A 22,853-nucleotide genomic window follows, 5' to 3' on the forward strand; every position below is an offset into this window, starting at 1 on the left:
TTATGTGTGGTCCCAATGTGCCGATCAAATATGCACTATTTATATAATACATACAAACTGTGGATTGTTCTCTACATGGACGTTTCAAAGAGGGGGATATAGGATCATAACTTCTAGTTATACAGTTTGTAACTGGTTATATGCTTTGCATGCCACAATGTCAGATGATACGTACGCTCGCTTATATCCTGTATGTGAAGTAGGTTAATAAGACACACTTTAAAAAAAACTGTGCCAAGCTACCCGAGGGTAAGCACAAGTTATTGGACACATGTATAGTACTCATCCTATCTAGAGCTGTGGTTTCTGACTGGCTGCAATGCGTTCCTGACAGCCGAAAACTGTTGGGTCTAACACTGATGATCTGTGAAAATAACTGTGACCTAAATGTGTATTAGCCTATTAAATTGTTTCACCATAGAGCAACAGCCTGCCCTACAGCACTTGAACGGAAGGGTGTGCTCAGTGAACATTTGCACTCCATTTATGTACCATGTGAGAAAATACATTTACTTTGCATGTTTCTCCACTTTTCCAGTTTAAAAGTCTCCAATAAACTATGCTGTAGGGTAAGGCCTGAAAACACACCTAGCAACAAGTTCTCTGTATAAAAGGCATGCTTTTGTGCTTTCAGCATAGCTCCAGCTACTGTCCGTCTATCCTGAATTAGTAAGGGCACTAGGCAGATAATGAAACCTCTGAAAATATTAATAATCCACTTGTTGCTAGACACTGGTGTTAGACCTGGCACATTGGCATGGGTCTCCCATCCATTTTTCGCTGTTGCCTCATATGTTTTTGCTGGTGTTAGTTGCTCAGGGCACTGTGCCACTGCTGTCCAGTGCCACAGTGCAAGTGCTCCCTAATTGATGTATGATTTGTGATTCCATGATTGGCTGGTTTGGTATACCTGTCAGACCCTAGTACAGTGCACCAGGAGTGCCCAGGGCTTGTAAATCCAAATACTGCTGGTGGGCTTTCAGCACTGGTTGTGCCACACACAGAAGCAGCCTGTAAACTTGTGTCTAAGGCCTGCCATTGCAGAGCCTGCGTGCAGTCTGGTACTGTCATGCTGACTGGGCAAGTGCACCCACTTGCCAGTCCCAAACCTTCCCTTTTCTTCATATCAGACACCCCTATGGTAGGCCCAAGGGCAGGGTGCATTGTAAGGATAAGGTAGGACATGCCCTGGTGTGTGTGGTCTCTTCTAATAGTGAATTACAGCCATTTTCGTTTTTCACTATTGCAAGGCTACCTGTTCTCCATAGGCCAGAATGGGCAGTTTGGTTATTACAGCTTATAATCCTAACTGACTCAGGGAACATGGTAGAAATTCAAATTTAGTATGCCTAAACTCAGGATGATAAAATACATCTTTTAGTAAAGTTGGTTTTAACATTCTGTGTTTGAAAATGCCACAGAAAGTAGGCATTTTCTTGTCTAACCATTCAAACCGCCTCTGCTAGGCTGTGTGTATTCCCTTGTCTGGAGTTTGAGTGACAGGGCTGGGGAATTCCAGGAGACAGGGTGAGGTGCCGCAGTGGAGAATAGAGAGGTCTGCATCTAGATGGGTGGGAGGAGTTGCACCTGGGACCTGAATAGGGCTGTGCCTGCCTTCCACAATCCTGGCTCCACCCCCTGGGGAGCGGCTGATGTCTCTGCCCTGCACAATCAATGATGAGAAGGATTCCTGTCAACAAAGTGCTCCAGGGCTGTACTTGCCTTCCACAATGCTGGCTCCACCTCCTGTGGGGCGTCTAATGTTTCTGCCCTGCACTGTGAAAGGGAAGGAGAAGTCTGGTAAACAGAGTGCTCAGGAACTGGTTTGGACTGGGCAAAGGCCCCTCTGCCTTCAGAGGACAAAGGATTTCTGGGTATAAATTTTGGGACCCTGATCCCAAGAAATTAGATCACTTTGGGAAAACAAGAAGAACCTCTGCTGAGGGAGGAACCAGAAGAAGCTGAAGAGGAAACTATCCCTGAACCTGGGGGATAGGCCTGTAGTGGTTGCCTTACTGTCAAAGAGAGGAGAAAGGAACTTTCTGTACTTTTGCTCAACTTGTGAAGGATCTCCAAGGGCTTGGAAAAGAGCTTGCCTCCCGCTGAAGTCTCAGGAACAACAGACTTCACCCCCAGCTCCCCAGAGTTCTTTGGAAGTGCCTGCTGCTGTTGTTGGGCTTTCTGAGGGACTGCGTGTCGCAAGGTGCTGGAAGAACGACTCAAGAAGGAGAAGCGTGCCGCCGCCGGAGCTGTTGTCGTCGCATCTCGTAAAGTGTGTCGCCGCTGCAGCATAGCATCGAGCGGAAGCGTCTCGCATCATCCAGGAAGTGTCTCGCAATGCCGAAGAAACGTGTCGCCATCGCAGCCATCGTAGCTGACACATTGCACCGCATCAAGAGAAGGGTCTTGCATTGAGGAAGAAGCGTGTCGCCATCGCAGCCATCGTAGTTGTCGCATTGCATCGCTTCAAGAAAAGAGCCTCGCATCCATGGAGAAGCGTGCCGCCATCGGAGCTGTTGTCATCGCATCGCGTAAAGGGGTGTCGCCGCTGCAGCATTGCATTGAGCGGAAGCGTCTCGCAAATGTCGGAGAAGAGTGCCGCTGCCAAGGCCGCTGTCGTCGCATCGCGTAAAGTGTGTCGCCACTGCAGCTGAAGCATCGAGTCGAGTCTTCTCGCAACATCGGAGAAGCGTGCCGCATCTGGAAGATCTTCACATCTTTATTTCTTTGCACCAAAAACTTCATCGCATCAACATCGTTGCAACACTTTCGTTGCCCTGCGTGTCGCATCTAAAAGGTACATTGACTTAAAGTGTCGCATTTAAGAACTTAAGAGAACTAAGCAAAATCCTACCATCTTAAGTAACAATATTGTGTGTTTTTGTCGTTTAATGGTCTTGTGGTAAATCTATATAAAGGATACTTATTTTTTATATAAAACCTGTGTGGTGTCCATCTGTAGTGTTGTCACTTGGTTACTGTATGTGTTCACAAATGCTTTACACACTGCCTCTGAGATAAGCCTGTCTGCTCGTGCCAAGCTACCAAGGGGGTGAGCTGGGGTTATTTTAGGAGTGTACCCCCTTACCCTGACTAGAGGAGGAGGTCCCTATTTGTCACAAGTGCATACCTGTGCCAACTAGAGACCCCCAAGTCTAACAACTGGTATGAGTACAGCGTAGCCTGCCCTACCTCTGAGTGGTCATTTATAAAAATAGGACTGCAACATGAATTATCCTTGAAGTTTCTCCTCTTTTAGTCAATTTTGTAAGATATACTGATCACCTGAAGAGTTTTGCTGCAAGCACTATTCCTCTATAAAATAACATTTTACAGTACAATTATTTTGAATAACAGTTTTGGTAAATGACTGCAACGTCATAATTTTAATGTGATCTGAGATACTGAATACATTTTTTAAATGTTTAGACCGATATTGAGTGCCTAATACAACTGCAGTGACATAATGAGATCCACGCTGCAGCTGAGGGCCATTTATATTTCCAGCTAGAGCCCAATTTCATCTCATGTTCATTGACAGTCTTCTTGAAAAACATCTGGGCAGAAGGGTGACCTACAGGCATTTGTTAATGAATTGGCAGGGACACATTTTCTAGTCTTTTAAAAGAAGGTCTCCGTCAGAATCTGACTCTCCACTACCTAGCATGATTGGTTCGAACAATGTTGACAAAAGGCACTGGCATTTTAAGAAGTAGGCAACACTGACCAGGCCAGCATAGAGGGTGGTGTTAGTAAGTGGGGAAGTGCTCCTTGGTCTCAGAGCTGTCCTCAGTGATCTTAGATGATAGCAAATAAAACCCTCGGATAGAATTGTGGTGGCATGCTGTTCGGCACAGAAACTAAATTGCTTTGAAGAATAGTGAAAGTGCAGTATAGAGCATTTTATTGATCATTTTAAGGTCGCTTACCAATGGCATGGAAATATTTTTTTAAACCATTCGACACACTGGCATTGCAGAATTTGCTCTTAACAACAGAAGAAGAATAAGCCTTCCTGTCTGCACCAATAGGATTTTCTGCTAGCTGTCTGGGGAAGATTATTCCATCGCATGGCTTGTATCTATGTGCACAGAGCTTTGCTTCAGAAGTGGTGGAGCATGTCTCCTGACGATGCACATGGATAGTTGGGCCCATATCTGCAGGGAAAACTGAATGCTTTATAAAGCCAGCTTTAAGGAAATGTGTGCTGGGAAGCAGCAAAGAAGTTCCAAAATGAGGTACTGACCACAAAAAACCCGAACCAAGTTAATTGTTTGATGAAAATCCAGTTCTAAAGACTCTTGTATTTAATGCGTCCTGTGATTCCAGATGAGTCCACCATTCTGAAAGAATTCTGTGCATGCCTTTTAAGTGCATGCAGAGACTATTGTGGTTGTGTGGCACTTCTAAACCAAGAGTGAGGAGCACTGTGGCATTCATTCTTAGGTTTATTACTATTATTATTTTAGAGCTTAGACCTACCCACATGGGCAACAGAGTGATTTACAGGGCGCAAGGAAAAGAAAGCATAATGCATAATGCAAGAAACAAATCAGATGAACTATACTATCAGCATAGAGGAGACGAGTGGCTGAGTGAAATCATATTAAAGTACTACACTTTCAGACATATCCTAAAGAAGTGTTGCGGCACAGCTTTACTGAAGAACAGTAATCAATTAGTCATATTTTTAGATAGATAGTTCTAGTGTGTCAGACCCAAGCATGACAATGCTTGGTTTAATATTTTGATCCCAGACTCTCTAGTATCAGATGTGCTATGTTTATGGGGACGTCCAAGGTGATGAGGTTAATGGGTGATACATACCTTCTTCAAGTTAAATCTGGCTTCTAGAGGTAGAGTTCTCTAATTATGGGAGTAATATGGTCTGACTTTTTGGCTCCTTTTACTAGACTGGCAGCTGTGTGTGCGATAGCACTGAATGGAGCTAGTGCTGACACCCATACAGCTTACCAAAATGAATGATGCTTTTCAATGCAAATTAAGTGAAAGACCTCAGCATCAATATGTGTCAACCCTACTGTAAATTTATAGTGGGTCTCATATGCCACCAGAGCCTACCTGTATGCAGATGCTAAACATAGTCAAACAAAATTCTTCCTCACTTAGCCTTCAGATGTACATTCTAGTTACACGTGTTGAGTGCAGCCTACTCAGAGTTCCTTACCCAAAAGGTTCTTATACTAAACAGTTAGGATCAGGAGGTTGCACTTTGTGTTTCTCCCCAAAGTTGTGGCATGCAGTGAATCCCCTTCACGTCCTCCCTGATGAATGAGGAGAGGGAAATGCCACCCACTGTGTGCTAGAAAGGGGTTCAGGGCAGGAACAGCTTGTGCATCCCATACAGGTGCTGTGGAAATCTCTCCCAAAACTTGGGCTGGTGAGTGCTCAGTTTAGTATCTCTGCACTGACTTCCAGGGAAATCTTGATTAGAGAGGCCATAGCCATTCAGCCCAATCACACAACTGACCACTGTGTGCACAACAAGGACCGGGCAAGGCCTTTAAAGAGGTTTTGAGGCTGTGAACAGTAAAGCGCTCATCCTAAGATGCTGCTGCAAGAGTGTTAAAGGGATCAGGCCTGTCTGGTTTGGAGTATGAAGAACTGGTGAAAAAGTAAAATAAGAATAGGCAGACATTTCTGTATTTTGAGAAGAAGTAGTTAAACCACAGACAGAAGAGTTGTATGATGTTAACTACTTAACATCAAAGTAGGGCTCAATTTGTTTGTGAGAAAGTGCCTCTTTTTGAAGAGCCACCCCCATTTTATGTGGACTGATGCTGTTGATTTTTTGACTCAGTGCACTGGAACACTGCTAACCAGGCCCCAGTGCATGTGATCCAACCCCTAAAATATGTCAAATTGGCTAGCTCCTAAATGGCACATTAAACCTTCCAATAAATCCATAGTATAGGATGTTCAAAGTACAACTATGAAATGGGAAATTAAATGTCACCTTAGTACTCCAGCATTACTGTGCTTTTCACTTGTTTGACCAGGCAAATATGACTCAAGGCCTGCCACAGCAGTCTAGCAGTTGAAGTTTAAAATTCCAACCTGACCTGTCAAAATAAACCCTTCTGATAAGAGAAAACCTTCTTCTTAAATATGAATAATTAACCTCTAACAGGTAGCATGTTTGGTATTTAAAAACAGGTCATATAAAAAGTTAAAGTTAACATGTCCTTACAGTGACTAGCACTTGACTAGCACTTGAAAGCTATTTTATGAGCCACCTTGGTGAGTGAAATTTTGGACATGCAATCGGATATATCGGTGCCCTGAATAACTAGTTTCTTCTAAGTGAATATCATTACTGAAAAGACATTTACGAGTATTAAGGTACACTCACTGAGAGATTATCAAGGAACTATGCATGTCATAATGGCGGACTGAGTAAATAGATAACATTGATCATATTGCAGTCTGTTTTCTCTCAGCACTTTTTACTGTCCAATGAAGAGGAGGCAGGAGTGTTTTAAATGTGGCAAAATGGTTAATGGGAACATTATGGCATTGAGAAAGGCTCAATTGCTGAAACGTTTCTGCCAAATTAAAGTGAAGACCCTGAACCACAAAGTGTTCTGCGATTCCCTGGTATGGGATTGTCTCTCTCACCTCTCTCGTCTCTCGTCTCTCGTCTCTCGTTCTCTCTCTCTCTCTCTCTGTCTCTCTCTCACTCTCTCTCTCTCTCACTCTCTCACTCTCTCACTCTCTCTCTCTCTCTTTCTTACACATACTTATTTTGGTTAGGATCATGTTTCCTATATCTTTGGCCCAGATTGACGAATCTTCATGATATTTTAAAAAAACAGTGTGCCAGTGATTCTAGTTGTAAAAGTAAACTTTTGGGGCTATCCATCAAGCGGTAGCTGAGAAAAAGGGGGGACAAAAATGTGTGTTTCCCATGTTAATTCCCATAGGCATTTTGAACATGACTACAGCCTGAACCACTGAATGGAATTATCCCAAATTTGGCAGAAAGATAGTGCTTTTCTGTTTGCTGTAGATCTGGCCAGTAGTTTTAAAGATATTTAAAGAAATCCTAATTTCTATATATAGGGACGCGACTCTTCCGCAAATCTTCCTGATCTCATGCAGAGATCTGGTTCGCTGCCAACTCTTCAACCAGAAAGTGTTGGCAGCCATCTTTGGACTCGGCTTCAGCTGAGTTCCTCAAAAAAGGTTTTTTTCTTAAAAAGAAAAGGGGGCAGCAAAGGAATACTCTGACCCCTTAGCTCAGGTGCTTGGGTCCCAGAGGGACCCTGCCAGGGCAAAAAATAATGTTTAAAAAAATATTTCAGTGGAAATCATGGGGATCCACAAATCCAGTGAAAATCTTAAAAAAACAAGCGAAGGCTCCCGCACTTGTTCTGATAAAAGCACCTGGGTGGGTCAAGTCACAGGGGCATTGTTTAAATAAAGGAGGTGGTGCATGGGGTCCCCTCCTGAGGCTCCTGGAGCCCCGGGACCACCACCTCCCTTGGGCTTTATTTTTAAAAATGAGGGTGGTGCACAGGGCCCACCTCCTGAGTGTCTATCAGTCCCGGGGACTACCACCTCCCTGGGGCTAAATAGCAGCTAATGGGGGGCCTTGTGAACCCACCTGGGTCCCAGAGACCACCAACTCCCTGAGGCCAAATATTTTTTAACAAATGGGAGAGGGACCGCATGGCCCCCTCCCGGGCCACATAGGTCCCGGGGGACCACCACTTCCCCAGGGCAGCCGGTGAACAAGAAAGGAGGGGGGCAGCATGGCCTCCCTCCTAGAGCCATACATGGCCCTAGGAACCATCACCTCCCAGGGCTGGCTCCTGCTATGTGCCGGGCTACCCAGGACAAATCTGTTTGCTTTTGCTTGGTGGGAACTGACAGGTCCTGCCAAGCAAAAGCAAAAACTCCAGTTCCAGCGGGTGGAAGCATGTCAAAGTGCTCCTGCCTGCTGGAAAAAGAGGTTTCATTTCTTTCCCTGCCCACAAGCACACGGGCAGGGAAAGAAATGAAACTTTTGCTCTTGCACACAGGGATCTGTATTTCCAGCAGCTCAGTAGCTCCCTGTGTGCAATAGCAAAGACAGCTCCTGCAGGAGGTGGGAAACCACCTGGGACCATGGGGGCCTTGAGGCTCCCCCTGCAGTCCCCATGCAGCACAATGGGGGCCCTGGGTGAGCTCCAGGACACCTGGGATTTATTGCTAGGCCCTGGGAATGTGGGTCCCCGGGGCTGAAATTGGCTCGGGGTGGGGGCTGTGCAGCCCTCCTCCCCTACACAATGAAGGCTGGGGGATAGGGTACCCGAGGCCAAATCTGCTGAGGGAGGGGGGCAGCATTGTCCCCCTCCATCATACAATTAATGTTGGACCCCAGGTTTGGGATCCCCGGTGGTGAAATTTACCCACTCAGATACTCATGCACCCACTCAAAGACCCACTTGGTAACTCACGCACCCACTCACACACCCACTCAGAAAGTTATGCATCCACTCACACACCCCCTGAGACACACATGCACCTACTCACAGATCTACTCAGAGACTCATGTACTCATACACAGACTCACTCAGAGACACATGCACCCACCCACCGACCCACTCAGACACTTATGCACCCACTCACAGACCCCCTCAGAGACTCACGCACTTATTCACAAACCCACTCTGAGACTCATGCACTCACAGACCCACTCAGAGACTCATGCACTAATTCACAGACCCACTTAGAGACTTATATCCTCACTCACAGACCCATTCACAGACTCATGCACCCACTCACAGACTCACACACCCACTTACAGATCCACTCATACACTCATGCACTCTCTCACAGACTGACACACATTTACCAAGGCACTCGCAGACCCACTCAGACACTCACATGCCCACTGATAGACCCACTCAGACACTCTCACACCCATTCACAGACCTACTGAGACACTTGTGCACTCGCTCACACACTCACTGTCAAAGGTTTCTGATTACAGTTAGGAAAGAAAATTTTTAAAACCTAAGAAATTCATTTAAAAAACCAAAGGTTACAGCGATGTTATTGTTAGGAAATAACAATGAAAAAACTTAGCAATTCACTCAAAAAACACAGGTTACAGGGATGTTAGTTAGGACATAGACTTTTAAAAAACTTGGAAATTCTCTGAAAAAACAGCTGCAGGGGCATTAAAGCTAGGCTCACATTTCACTCGTACGAAACCTGAGAAATTCAGCAGTTATAGTTACCTGAGCTAACTATAACGTATGCCAATGCAATGCACTCCTTATGACCTCACATATTACACCACTTGTGACATGGTCAGTGACATCACTGATTACATTATCTAGTGAGTGTAAGTAATTCCTTAAAGTTTATGATTGTTAAACATATATACTAACCTACTTTCAGAAGTTAAATTATATATATGGGACTGGGACTGGATGGCACCATTCTTGAATGGTTTAGGTCCTTCCTTCGGAATCGCTCAAAAGAATCCTAATCAACGGTAACTCATCCACTCCCCCTCTGAACACAGTTGGAGTCCCCCAAGGATAAACCCTGTCTCCTACCCTTTTCAATCTTTACCTTGAACCGCTCACAGAGGTCCTAAGCACCGCCAATATCTCCTACCACATGTATGCCAATGACACACGATCTACATTAAAATCTCTTCTCCTGAAGACATTCTCTTCCTGAATGAGGCCTTGAACCTGATTGTCCATTGGCTCACCTCTAACCAGCTCAAACGTAGCGCAAAAAAACTGAATTCCTACTTATCTCCCCACCAAAAACCAATCCAGACATCCAGGAATGGATCAAGGCTATCACAGCGTTAAACTGCCCTCCTACCATTGTTGACTCTGCTAAATCCCTTGGAATTACCCTAGACTGCAGCTTGAATATGCGTGGCCACATCAATTTGATGGCCAAAACTACCAGATTTCACCTGAGCTACCTACTAATACTGAAGCCCTTCCTTGACTCTACCAACCTAAAAATGGCAATACAGGCACTAGTCATCTCCAGACTAGAATATGGTTGCTCTTCCCCTGCAGATCTACCAAAGAACTGTTTGGCCCCATTGAAAGCCTGCCTCGATGCTGCCGCCAGACTTCTAACAGATTCATAGAAATTCAACCACATCTCCCCCCACCTCAAAGCTCTGAACTGGCTTCCTCTCGTGGCCAGAATTCAACTTAAGATGGCTTGCATCACTCAGAAGGCTCTATACTCCAATTCCCCGGAATTTCTCGCCCAGAAACTCGTGATATCCAGAGGAGCCAGAAACTCCCGGTCCGCCAGAGACCTTTTGCTCCAACCATCATCCTGGAAACAAAAATGTACAATCGGGCCTTCTCTGGGGCCGCTCCAAGAATTTGGAACTCACTCCCGCCCTCCATCAGCAGACTTCCGCCTTTGGCACACTTTAAAAAGGAGACCAAAACTTTCCTAATGGGCAAATTCCTTCCCTAACGCTCGCATTACAATCACCTCAGCAACTTGTTCCACCTATTACGGCATTACCCATGGTTTTTCCGGATGATACCTACTTAGGGGCATCGCACCCGGGATTTGTTTTTTTGTATAATGTATCTATCTGTTTCTATCCCAACTGTATCCACCCCTCCTAAATCTATTGTATACCACCTGTCAATCCTGTAAAGTGCTCTGATACCCTCACAGGTCTGGTTCGTGCTCTATAAAACACAAAATAAATAAATAAAATAAAGATATATATATATAGGAAATCCGCAACATTCTATTGGGAATATCTTTGGCGCCGGTTGATGAATCTTCGCGAAATTTTCCAAACTTTTGGCCAGCTCCGCTCCGCACCTACCCTGAAAGTGTTGCGGTGATCCGTCAAGCGGGGGCCGAGAAAAAAGGGGGGTCCCTAAACGCGTTTTCCCCATGCAATTTCCCATAGGATCTGTTGTCGTAGCTACAGCCCGAAGCGCTGATCGGAATGACACCAAATTTGGCAAAGAGGTAGTCCTCAGTTCGGACTCATGCCTTTTGCATATATGGTGTGAATCTGTTCAGTAGTTCCTGAGAAAATTAGAGTTAAAAAGATAGATATATCTATGGCCGGGGAGGATCCGCGGACCCTACCCGCACCGTAAGCGCACCCTCCCCGAACCGAGCGCGCACCTTCCCGATCGCACGCTGAATGCTAATTGGCTGTCGAGTGTCCCTCTACATTCGAAACCAGGAACTGTTGGCGGCCATTTTCTGCCTTGGTAGAAGCGAGGCAGAAGATGGAAGGGGAATAAGTGTGTAAAACATATAAAGGGGGCAGAGTGGAAATACTCTGACCCTCTAGAGGTGCTTAGGGGGTCCCAGAAGGACCCCCTGGGGCCCCTTTAAAAAAAGAAAAAAAAACACGGGGAAATGCGCTTACGGTGCGCGCATCCTATCGCGTTGGATGCACGGTTCCTCTCGCGTTGGGTGCGCGGATCCAAAAACATGGAAACAAATATATAAAATAAAGTTTTGAACATATAGTTAAAAAAACTAGTTTGAAAAATATAAAAAAATGTTTGAAAAATCCATTAAGTTCAAATAATAATTTTTAAAAGAATTAATTGAAAAAATAAGTTTAAAAAATGGTGATAAAAAAGTATCTTAAAAAAAAGATGATTAATGAAATTGACACACTGAATTTGAAAAATATACAAATCCAATCAAAATCATTAAACATGATATCTTTAGAGATAAGTTATAGATAGGAATTAGCATTTAAAAAACCTTTGAAATTCACTGAAAAAACCATAGGTTTCATGCACGTTATAGTTAGGAATTGGCATTTAAAAAACCTTTGAAATTCACTGAAAAAACCATAGGTTTCAGGCACGTTATAGTTAGGAATTAGCATTTAAAAAACATTAGAAATTCACTGAAAAAACCATAGGTTTCAAGGGTGTTATAGTTAGCTGGACATTTCCCTCGTACAAAACCCTAGAAATTCCCCTGTTGTAGTTAGTTCAGCTAACTATAACTCGTGCCCCCGCAATGCACTGCTGATGACGTCACATATTACATCACTCATGACATGGTTAGTGACATCACTGATGACATCACTGATGACATCTCCAATGACATCACTGATGACATCACTGATGACATCATCCATTGAGTATGTGTTTCTGAACAGTTTTATTATGTTTAATATATGTAGGGAGAGGCCTGTTGAAGAATAAGTGGGTGTACAAGTGTGTGAATGGCTGATTTTCTAGGTGCGTAACTGAGTCTATAAGTGAGTCATTAAATGTATCTTACTGCAGACTAGTGACTAAACTGTGTGAATGTCTGTATGTGTCTGTGTGTTGGTGTATAAGTGGCTGCATGGTTTTGTGAATAGCTATAAGAGTGTCTATATGGGTTATTGATTGGTTGTCTGAGTATCTGTATGGGTGCCTGAGTGTTTGTGTGGGTAGGATGTGTGTGACTCTGTGACTAGATGTGTGAGTGGGTGATTCAGTGGGTGCATGTTTTTAAGAGTGCATCTGTGATGGACTTTATGGTTGGGTGAGTGTATGTATGGGTGTGTTAGTGATTGAATGTATATCTCAGTTGTACATGTGTCAGTAACTACATATGTGAAACGCAGTGTATATGTGTGTAAGAGTATATAACTATCTATATGTGAGAGTGTGTGATTTTGGGAGTGGCTGTATGCGCCATAGTGCAAGGATATCTGTGTCATGTGCTGTTTGTTTTTCTGCAGGAAGACACAGAATGTGTCAGTATTTTTATGAGTAAGTGAACTTGAGTGTTTTTAACTGTGTAGGTGAGTAAATTTTACTGTGATTAATTATTTGCATGACTGACTAGAAGTGTCAGTACCTCAATGGATGATTGGCGGTGAGTGAGTGTCTATATAGGTGTATAAATGCACAGAGTGACTGTAAGTATGAGTGACTGTACAGGTGAGTAAGTGGAGATGTATGTAGACTTAAAAGTCAATGAGTGGGTGAGTAGTTATTGGTATTGGAGTATCTATGCTTGTCAAAACGGCCTTCTGAAATTTTGAGTCGGTGTATCAAAGGTTATATTAGGGTGTGAGAAGATGCACTAATTTTTCACATGGATGCCGTCATCAGTGATGTCATCAGTGATGTCATTTGAGATGTCATCAGTGATGTCATCAGTGATGTCACTGACCATGTCATGAGTGATGTAATATGTGACGTCATCAGCAGTGCATTGCGGGGGCGCGAGTTATAGTTAGCTGAACTAACTATAACAGGGGAATTTCTAGGGTTTTGTACGAGGGAAATGTCCAGCTAACTATAACACCCCTGAAACCTATGGGTTTTTCAGTGAACTATATATATATATATATATATATATATATATATATATATATATATATATATATATATTCTGCAATCAAGGAGGTCCATAGAAACTTACCATAGAATTTGTGGTATTTTCCCAGCAAAAATCTTGCAGGGTAATCCTAACTTAATTTGAGCAGAAGAAAATGCAATATTCTGAGTTTTCCAGCACGGAATGAAGAAACGTGTAGTATTTTCCCACTATCCACCTTTCCGACCTGCAGAACACGAACACTGCACCAGGTAATACCATACCCTGCAGTACTTATAATTCCTCATGCGGTGTTGCTGGAAAAGTGTCACAATGTAGTTCCTTTTTGGGTAATCTCAAAGGATAGGTTATGAACTTGCCACTCTTTCTTGAGAAATTAACGTGTACGCACTAAACGTTCTTTAGTTGCAGAGTGTTCCAATCCTAGTAGTTTTTGGTTAAGTATATAGGAAGCGGTTACATGTAATTCATAATAATCTATGAAACAAAAACATTTAAGATAATTATAGAATCACTCTATTTTCTTAATCCTAGAATTGCTTGATCTACTCATATCCCCAATTTATAAATCAAAGGTTATTTAAAAGGTGTCAGAAGTCACCAATGTAGACGAGTTCCACACAATTGCACAAACTGCACAGACCTTCCAAAATGAATGGAAATAAGCAAACTTTCATAAATTAGACTGATACAAAAACATAGCTTGATTTTCACTAAGTTTACAACGTTTTATCTCTGAGTTTTCTGAATAGGTTGATTAATGTGTATTCTCATGAAATATTTTTATAACACACAGATCCCTATTCTGCTGAGCCTGATTTCATTAATAAATTGGACCTCTACTCAAAAGATCTTTAAAGAGATGAGAGAGCTGCTCTCAAAAGAAGGAGCAGAGCATTGGATAACGTTTTTGGAGAAGTAATCCTACATTGCATATCAATGACTTGTTTCGCTCTAATAAGGTCTATTGACATTCAAAATATTACAGGTCTCTATATTTTAATTGTGCTGCTCTGCAAAGAAGCAGGGCGCTGCGCAGTCCCTGATGGTGCGCAGTAGTCTATTAAGATATTACTTCTGCACAGCTCCACGACACAGCAATTAATTAGGCTGGAGTGTCAATGAGATAGTAAACATAGGTGACCTCATTTTTCTCCAAGCATGGTCAGTCCACGTACATTATGCAGAGACAATTTAGCTCACACGGCCGCAGCCATTTTCTTTCCATTAATTTGAAATGAAATAGGATATTTCATTATTATTAAGTCTGAAACTTCACCAGAGAAGTTGCTGAAATTACCTCTAAATTTATACTTGAGTTACTACACTCATTATTTCAAACATCTTGGTCTGAATCAATATCAGTAATGATTCATTCTTTTGATTAAGAAGTGACTCCATCTGTAGATGTCAGATAATTACCGAGATGACCTATAATGAGAACATTTCACAACTCTCTGACTTAACTTTCCTATTCCCTCAACAGTATAATGACTTCCTCCTCGGGCTTTTTATAGTGGCTCTATGCTCCTGGGGGTTCTTTTCATGATCAGTCACTATCAGGGCGAGCTCCTATCATCTTTTCTTTTCAGACAAAGAGAGATCGTCCTCCTATTCAACACAATCGCTGTCTGGTCTTGGATTGCCATGATAATTTTTCTCAGATTCATTTGTATTTCTTTTTTTGTTAAGTCCCACATTTATGCATCACTTCGAAGTATATCAGATGGTATTCATGGCAGACCACATAGACAAGGTAAATTATGGAACAGAACACTCTGTTATTCATTTAGGCGCTCAAATGGGAATTAATCTGCGCATTGTAATGCAAAATACGAAAATAAGTAATGGATATTCGTTTGATCCGGGCTCTTGGGGAATACAACGTTTAAAAGTTTGCAAGAAGAAACACGAACTTTTTTTTATCGTAGTACGTTTGAAAGAATTCATGAAATCCATTGGCAGGGCAATAAACAAAGAACACTTTGTAGTTGTCAGATATTTTGTGTTATTTCTTTTGAATCCTTTGCCAGTCATTTCTAGGGAATAGAAGCATTATATCAATGGAGGTTTCAGCGTTTTGAGTCAATACATTAGGGTTTGAGTGATTTGTTTGCGACTGAAACATTCAGGATGACTTGAAAACTTCACAAATCATTTGTGTAAATAGCGCCAACATGCTTCTCACCGCCTTCTCTCCGCTCGCATACCTCACCTGCTGGGTCAATAGATGAATGGAGTCAATGTTGGCCCTTAACCTGGTGTGCATGTCCTCCATGGCTGCCAGTTTTTCTGACAGGAGACTCGCCTGTTCATGCCTAGAGTAAACAAAAAAGAGTTTAGCTGAAAACCTCATATACCTGAAGAAAACATATGTTGAAAGGTGACTTTTATGGCAAGCTAGGGCAGGAAATGCGCTCTTAACCTCCTTTTTGTTTTCATTCCGATGACTGCTCAGTTCAGCCCTATTAATTACATCTTCCAACTTCCTCACCACTATTAAACTATTCATATGATCCTGTGCTTTGTGAGGAGAAGAGACGATCAATTAAAAAAAACTCTAATGAAGTCGTGCCTTTCGGGGAGGGTGGGGCATCTCTTTCCAAAGCAAAGGTTGCATGTTTGGTCTTCAGTTGAAGTGCATGAAAAAGTATGGGAACTGTGATCCTTTGTGCAATGGTGGAGGGGTCAGGGAGTGAGCGGTGTCAACGACATGGCTAAAATTAACAAAATATTCATCAACTGTTTTGTTCATTTTTCACGTGCGAGCAAGTGCATATGAAATAAGGTACACACCTTCAATGAAAAATACATGCGGGTTACACCAAAGCAGTAGGAAATGCACTAAACCGCAGATGAATGTGATCACTGCAGATGTCTGTGTGTTTGGGACCAAAGAGTCTCAGAAATGATTCCTGGGTACCTCAGTGGGGAATAGTGACTTGTTTAAAGTGCTACGAGGTAGCAGCCTTTGACAGAAAGCAGGGTGAATTTGCTTGCCATTATTATGCTGTATTACACACTGTATAAGATAGGCTGCTTCAAAAGGTGGAAAAAGTGTTTAAGAAAAAGAAAGCGTTTTTAAAATATATGTTTTAGTAATACGCCGTGAGACTGTACCTAGTGCAAATATATTTTTATGTGCCCATTAAAAGGACACTCCAAAGAACTCAGCTGGTAATACCTTTATGATACCTAACAAAAAGAAAACAATGTCTCTATGAAGCTTCTAGTGACTCCATCTCTCTTGTTTTAAATGGCCCTGTACTGTCAGGTAGTGAGTCCCTCCACTTCTTTATTTTCAGAGGGAGAGTACCCACACTTCTCAGCAGTGGTGCAATACTTTTAATAGGGGAGTATCTGCACTTCTCAGAAGCGAATAGGTATGCTGGTAGAGGGCCGGCTTTAGCACTAGTGGTGCCTGGTGCGACAATCTTTTTGTCCCCACCCCCATGACCTCCTCATATTTCCTCACTACCACCCGGCAAAAGAGCCCCTTATCTCTCCATAGCTCCTCTCTCACATACATTTAATTTTTTTAAGTGCCGGTAAAGGCTGGCTTTACTAATCCTCACAAATATCCATATAAAATACAGATCTATTCTTTGCAGCAGGCATAATAACCTCTAAGCTACTGTAAGGTGAGTCAAAACTGCTACTAGACAAAACTCAGATCTCTCTCTCTAGCAGGAACATTAACCACAAGAGTTATCATGCCACACTTTTATTGCTGTCTGAAAGCTGAACACACAAGGAACTCTGCAGCAGGTGCTTTGAAATTGTAGGTTATTGCTAAACACAGTGCCCCCCGTGCCCCCACCCCACCCCGAGGACCATGCCCTCCCGTCCAGGTCAGCACCCAGTGTGGCCTAAAGTCGGTCCTGCTCTGGTAAAGGGTACCTGCACTTCTATTTTTTTTCAAGCACTGACTTCATCAATTAAAATCTGCACTAGCTCCCAAGCAGCCCTTCCATTTGCTGATTAATCAGTTACACACACATTTACAGGTAGAAAAGTTGGAAGGGTAGTTCATTCTTTAGCTCTGTGTACCTCCCTAGGCTTCATGGCAAAAGAGATTCCTCCTTCATTTGCTTTCAGCCAGAGGCACTTCGAGGCTGGTATTAACCATTCATGGATTCTTGTCTGTTTTTTTAACAAAAAGCATGGAAACTGGTCCTGTAAAGTGAAAAGCTCGGACACGTGGTTCCCCATAGATGTAGACCTTTGCCTTATGTGTATTGCACAGAGCACACATTTTTTTGGTGTGCGGTTTTGTCTTGCTTTTGTTTTTTAATTCATGCTCTCATCATAGATTATGTAGTAGTAGTAGTTTATTCTATCAATATGATCATTCACATATAGAAAACAACTCACACCATACATTAAATCATCGAATTAAAAAGAATAAAAATTACATCATAAAACTTCATGATTCTAAACATCATTAAAAATTAGTATATGAAATTGTTTGCCTAGGTAAGATTCTTTGGGGCCTCATGAAGTGGCTAAAATAGTCTTTTAAAATACGCCAACGGACCTCCAAGACAGTTTGTGTACGTCACTATTTACGACAATCCCCATGTGTGAACATTGGATCATACCTTTTCTACATATTTCAAACTTCATCCATATATTTATCAAACTTAAAACAACTTTGAAAAATTTGAAATCTAAAGGTTAAAGTGCCTTGTGCCCTGGTATTAGTGCATATAGACTCAATATACTCCCAGTACCTTTTTTTGAGTTGAGGGAGCATTTTTGTAGTAATGGACTTTGGATCGTCCCACAGAGTCCCCAACCCCAATTGAAAGAACCTCAGTCTGGCCTTTCTAAACCAGCCCGCTGCCTGGCCTGTCTTTCAAGGGTGAGTAGTTCTTCAACTGCGTCCTTAACCGGGATCTGGGTGTCACTAGTCCAAAGTCTCACCCAAAACACAAGAACCTTTAGGACAGCAGTGTGAGTGATACATTTTAGGCCAATATCAAGGTGTACTGGTATTTTTGGGGTGTTCATTGGTAGGTTTAGAATTGATCTTAAAAATGTATTTTCCGTGACCTCTAACTGATTCAGTTGCTCCATCCCCAATAATTCGGCACCATAGAGGGCAGCGCCCAACCCTCTGGCCCGAAGTATTTCTATTGAAGGAGAAATTGGGCGGAAGGCTGATCATTTGATTCTTTTTACTATTGCACAGTCCACATGCTGGAGTGTGATGGTGCGCTTCTGAATCTGAGGTATACATGCCATGTTATCAGTAAGTCTAACTCCCAAGTAATCAAAAACTTTAACCTGATCTAGAAGTTTTGAGCTCAACCTCAGTTTCCCCTTGGAGAATTTATAAGGATTAATAATCATTAACTTATTTTGGAGCAATTGATTTCAAGGCCCCGATCCTCACTTGCTGATGCAAAATTATTTAAGACATTCTGGATGCCCATTGGGGTTTTTGAGCAGCATGTCATCTGCAAATAAGAGAGAGGCAATTAGTTTACTAGCTAGTTTTGGCAGATCACCTCCACAGTCGTATGATTCATTGATAAGCCCATTCATATACAGGGTGAACAGAGTTGGGGCCAAAACACGGACCTGCCGCACCCCTTTTGAGACAGTTATATTGTTACTTAAACCACCATCAGGATTCCACCTAAATTTAGCATAATTGCCTTGATGTAATCGGACCAAAAGTTGAAGTAGGCCACTAGGTATCCCAAGATCCCTAAGGGCTGCCCATAGCTTGGTACGATTTATAGAGTCGAATGCTGATTTAAGATCAACAAACACAACATACAGTTGTCCCCTCTTAATTGTAACTTCCTTCCAAATGAGCATAAGGAAGCGGAACACCTGATCTAGAGTGCTTGTGGAAGCCCTAAAACCAGCCTGCAGATGGGAGAGTATATGTTATGTTATGTTGTTATGTCTCACACTCGGACTCACAGTCCTCTCCAGAATATAGTTTCCGAAAGTGGTCTTCCAGACATGTGGCTGTATATGAAAGTCATCTTCTTTAAACAGCTGTGTTACCCCTTTAGAGAGTAGGTGCCAAAATAACTGGCAATCCTTCAGTCTGGATGCCTCTACTAGGGTATGCCAGTTCTCTGCCTCCCAGATCATTTTTGCCTTATCCTGCATCTTCTTGTAAACTTTTCTTCTTTCTATTATGTCACGCCAGATTCCCTTCTTTACGGCCCCAGTTAGCTCTATTCTGGCTTGCATACATTCCTCATTATACCATTGTGCAGCATTTCGCTTAGTTATATTTATTTTGCACTGTCTGTTAAAGAGGGTCTTCAATCTATTTAATAAGTGAGAGAAGCTAAACATAATGCTTTTATCATTTAGGTAACAATTTTCCAATACAGTGAGAGTATGGGCTACCACTTCATAAATGCTAGGGAGCGAACCTTAATCCAGCAATATTCCACAAAATAACTTTCAGTTGCAGGTCATCATTTGTACTGCCCTGGAACAGATATCATGCTATTGGATTATCTCTCCTTGAGGTCTGGACAGGTAAGTGGTATGCATGAAGGGGGACTGAGCTTTGATTATTATTTTCTGTTGCAGTGTTATTATATGTGGTGCCCCCACCAGGATTGACCAATTAGGTCCATGGCTGGAGCCACCATAGATTCAACATTACCCAACTTTAGTCAATCTGGGTTATCCAGCTCATTAAGTGCTTGATATCTATTGCTCGTTTCTATTGCAAATTGCTCGTCATGCCTCTTCAGATACTGGGCTACACTGGCATTAGATATGGTTGGTGCACTTGGGAACTTCAGATGTTGATAAAAAAAAACCAATGGCATGATGCCAATCCTCTGGTTAAAACTCAACCCTCATGATTCCCCCCCACTTTTGATCAATTCTTCTGCTAGAACCGGGGATTTGCAGTTGATTACTTTGCAGTCCCCACAAATAGATTTGCGTAGGGGGCCAATCCAACTCACTCTTCAGATGAATAAGATGTTATGCAAGCTGGAATTTGCGTGAATTATGAGATAGCCAATGACACACTTTGTTTTTCAATTAGCTTGTGGTTTCTTTGTTGTTACCCAAAAGCAAAGGGACATTTGTTAAAATCGCCACATATGGGCAACACTCGGGTGGAAGAGCCAGATTCTCCTGTTTGAGTAACCTGGGACTCGTATGAGTTTCTTTCAGAGTTCTCTTTTACAGCACTACACTGCCTCCAGGAGCTTTTACCAAATATAGGATGCAGTGCCAAGTGACCTAATGTAGATTTGCAGTTCACTTAACACTCAGAAGGAGAGGTTTACGTGACTAGCATTCAACAGCACATGAGCTAAAATGATATCACAGACTGGCTGAGGTACTCTTCCAAACATAGGGGCAAAGAGCATGGGGTGGAGGACAATGACCGCACAGGATGATACTCTGCAGCGGTTTGAAAAGTTTTTTGCTTAGGAGACTGAAAGCTGTGTTTGTTTTGTTAAACAGTTTTATGGCCTGGTGGGATTGCCACAAGGGGAGACTTTGAATGGTGGGGCCATCAGTAATTGCCCACTTTTCCCTTACCTTAAAACTCACCTGATTTGGAAACATTCCCCCTTTCCCCAAAATACCCAGCCACATGAAATTCTTAGTGGGTTAAGGTCGTGCAAAACTGTTGTCGAATTATTCGAAGACCTTCTGACACTTAGATAAATCTGGTCATCACACTTTTTCTAATGTGTGAGTGTTTATGTTTTCCGGAGTTGCTGGTGTGCGTTTTCTGCTATCCCGTGTAATATTTGGTGGCACGCTGTAGTAATTCACTCTGAGGTTGTCCAGTTGAAGAATGAATTTATTGAAGGGGAGACTACACAGCTGAAGGACATCACCTGCCAAGTACAACCAGGCAGCAGCCAGTAACATTACAGAGTTACACCTTTGAACAGTAACATTCTGAGCATGCACCAGACACTGTGACATCACGGCATCAGCAGAGCAGCATCATAGAATACAACATACCTCCCCTTCTCCTATAGAACAAAGAAAATTAATAAACAAAAAAACCCGAAAGTTATGCAAAATGCACAAGAACACAAAGTTGGATGAGGAGCCTAGCGCGCAACCAAGATGGCCGCGTAGGTGCGAGGCTCCCGAGGACCTCCGCGACCTCCTGAATTAATCCTGGCGATATCCTGTCCTTGTTGAGGGGACTGTGTTGGGGAACCGGAGCTGAGGCGCCACCCGTTTTTTGGGCTCGAATCGGACCCCGGACGCCGGTGGGAGCATCGATCGAAGGTTGTGGCCTTCTCCTCGCCGGCCCCCCGGATTGGAGTAGTGGGGCGATCCGGGGACAAAGTGAATAACAGCGGCGAACGGGGCTGGGCGACTGGCGTACCCCGCACTTTCACTTTCGCTTTTGCGCCCTCCTAGCTCTCAAGCGGGGTCGGACTGCGGAGCGGGGTGTGGTGGTGTGGCCTTGTCCAGGAGCCCGGCTGACCCGCCGGCGGTGGGTTGACCCGCGGTTCGGTGGTCGCCCCTGCCCCCCCCCTGGCACCCGTGACTTGGTATAGCGGCCCGTTTGGGGTGCTTGGCACGACGGTGGAAGAGCCAGCATGTCCACCAAACAAGATGGCGACCGGGCGAAGGTGAAGACGACCCGCCGTGGCACGGCACACCAGGCCAACAGTATGGACCGCTACACGCTCCAGAAGGGTTCTCCGGAGACATCGCGTGCATCCCCGGTGGGCCCGACGGAGGCATCCGCTCATCCGGTGGATCTGACCCTCCGGGACGTCATGGGCGCCATCGCAGAGATGAAGGCCTCGGTGGACCAGCGTTTCGACACCTTAGCGCAAAAAATAGACTCGGTCCTGGTGGATGTGAGCCTTGTGAGGGCAGACTTGTCCAAAACAAACGACCGAGTCGACTCCCTGGCCCACACCACAACGAGCCTCACGACAGACGTGGTGGCCCTCCAGAAGGAGGTGCGCCGGCTTGGCCAGGCGAGCGCCCTGATGGACCGGCGACTGGAGGACTCCGAGGGTCGGGCCCGGAGGAATAATGTCCGTATTGTGGGGGTGCCGGAGGGACGAGAGGCGGAGGCGGCGGATCTTTTCGTGGAAGAGTTGATCCTGACCCATCTCCAGCCCCGGGGGCTGAGTAAGCTTTTTGCGGTGGAGCGTGCTCACCGGGTCCCCGGGGGCAGACCTAAGACTGGTGCCCCGCCGCGGCCTCTCATTGCCCGGATTTTTAATTTCCGGGACAGAGATGCTATCCTCCAGACCTCCAGACAACAGGGACCGGTCAAGCTTGACAACATGGAGGTACATTTCTACCCAGACTTTACCCCGGCGGTCCAGAAGCAGCGGCAGAGCTTTCTTGGTGTTAAACGTCGCCTAAGGGACCTGAACCTCAAGTACTCAATGCTCTTTCCAGCTAAGCTGAGGGTAGAGGTGGATGGTCGCACGCACTTCTTCGACCGGCCCGAGGCGGCTGGGGACTGGCTGGACACTCTGCCTGGAGATCGGGGCCGGGGGGGCGGGGGGGGCGCGGCTGGCGAG

The 22,853-nt window shown here is 43.9% G+C and overlaps 1 protein-coding gene across 2 annotated transcripts in view; it reads right to left on the reverse strand.

Annotated features, from left to right (window-relative positions):
* The window catches only part of LOC146831152 (uncharacterized), a 1,851,363-nt gene that overhangs the window by 11,389 nt on the left and 1,817,121 nt on the right, over positions 1 to 22,853 (reverse strand). For both annotated transcript variants that reach the window (XM_085605390.1, XM_085605389.1), the window contains one exon: positions 15,551 to 15,653. In XM_085605390.1, coding sequence (XP_085461516.1) covers positions 15,551 to 15,653 — 103 coding nt within the window. The remainder of the gene's footprint in view (positions 1 to 15,550; positions 15,654 to 22,853) is intronic.

Source organism: Triturus cristatus, chromosome 5_1 (genome assembly GCF_964204655.1).
Source record: "Triturus cristatus chromosome 5_1, aTriCri1.1, whole genome shotgun sequence".
Classification (NCBI taxonomy): Eukaryota; Metazoa; Chordata; class Amphibia; order Caudata; family Salamandridae; genus Triturus; species Triturus cristatus.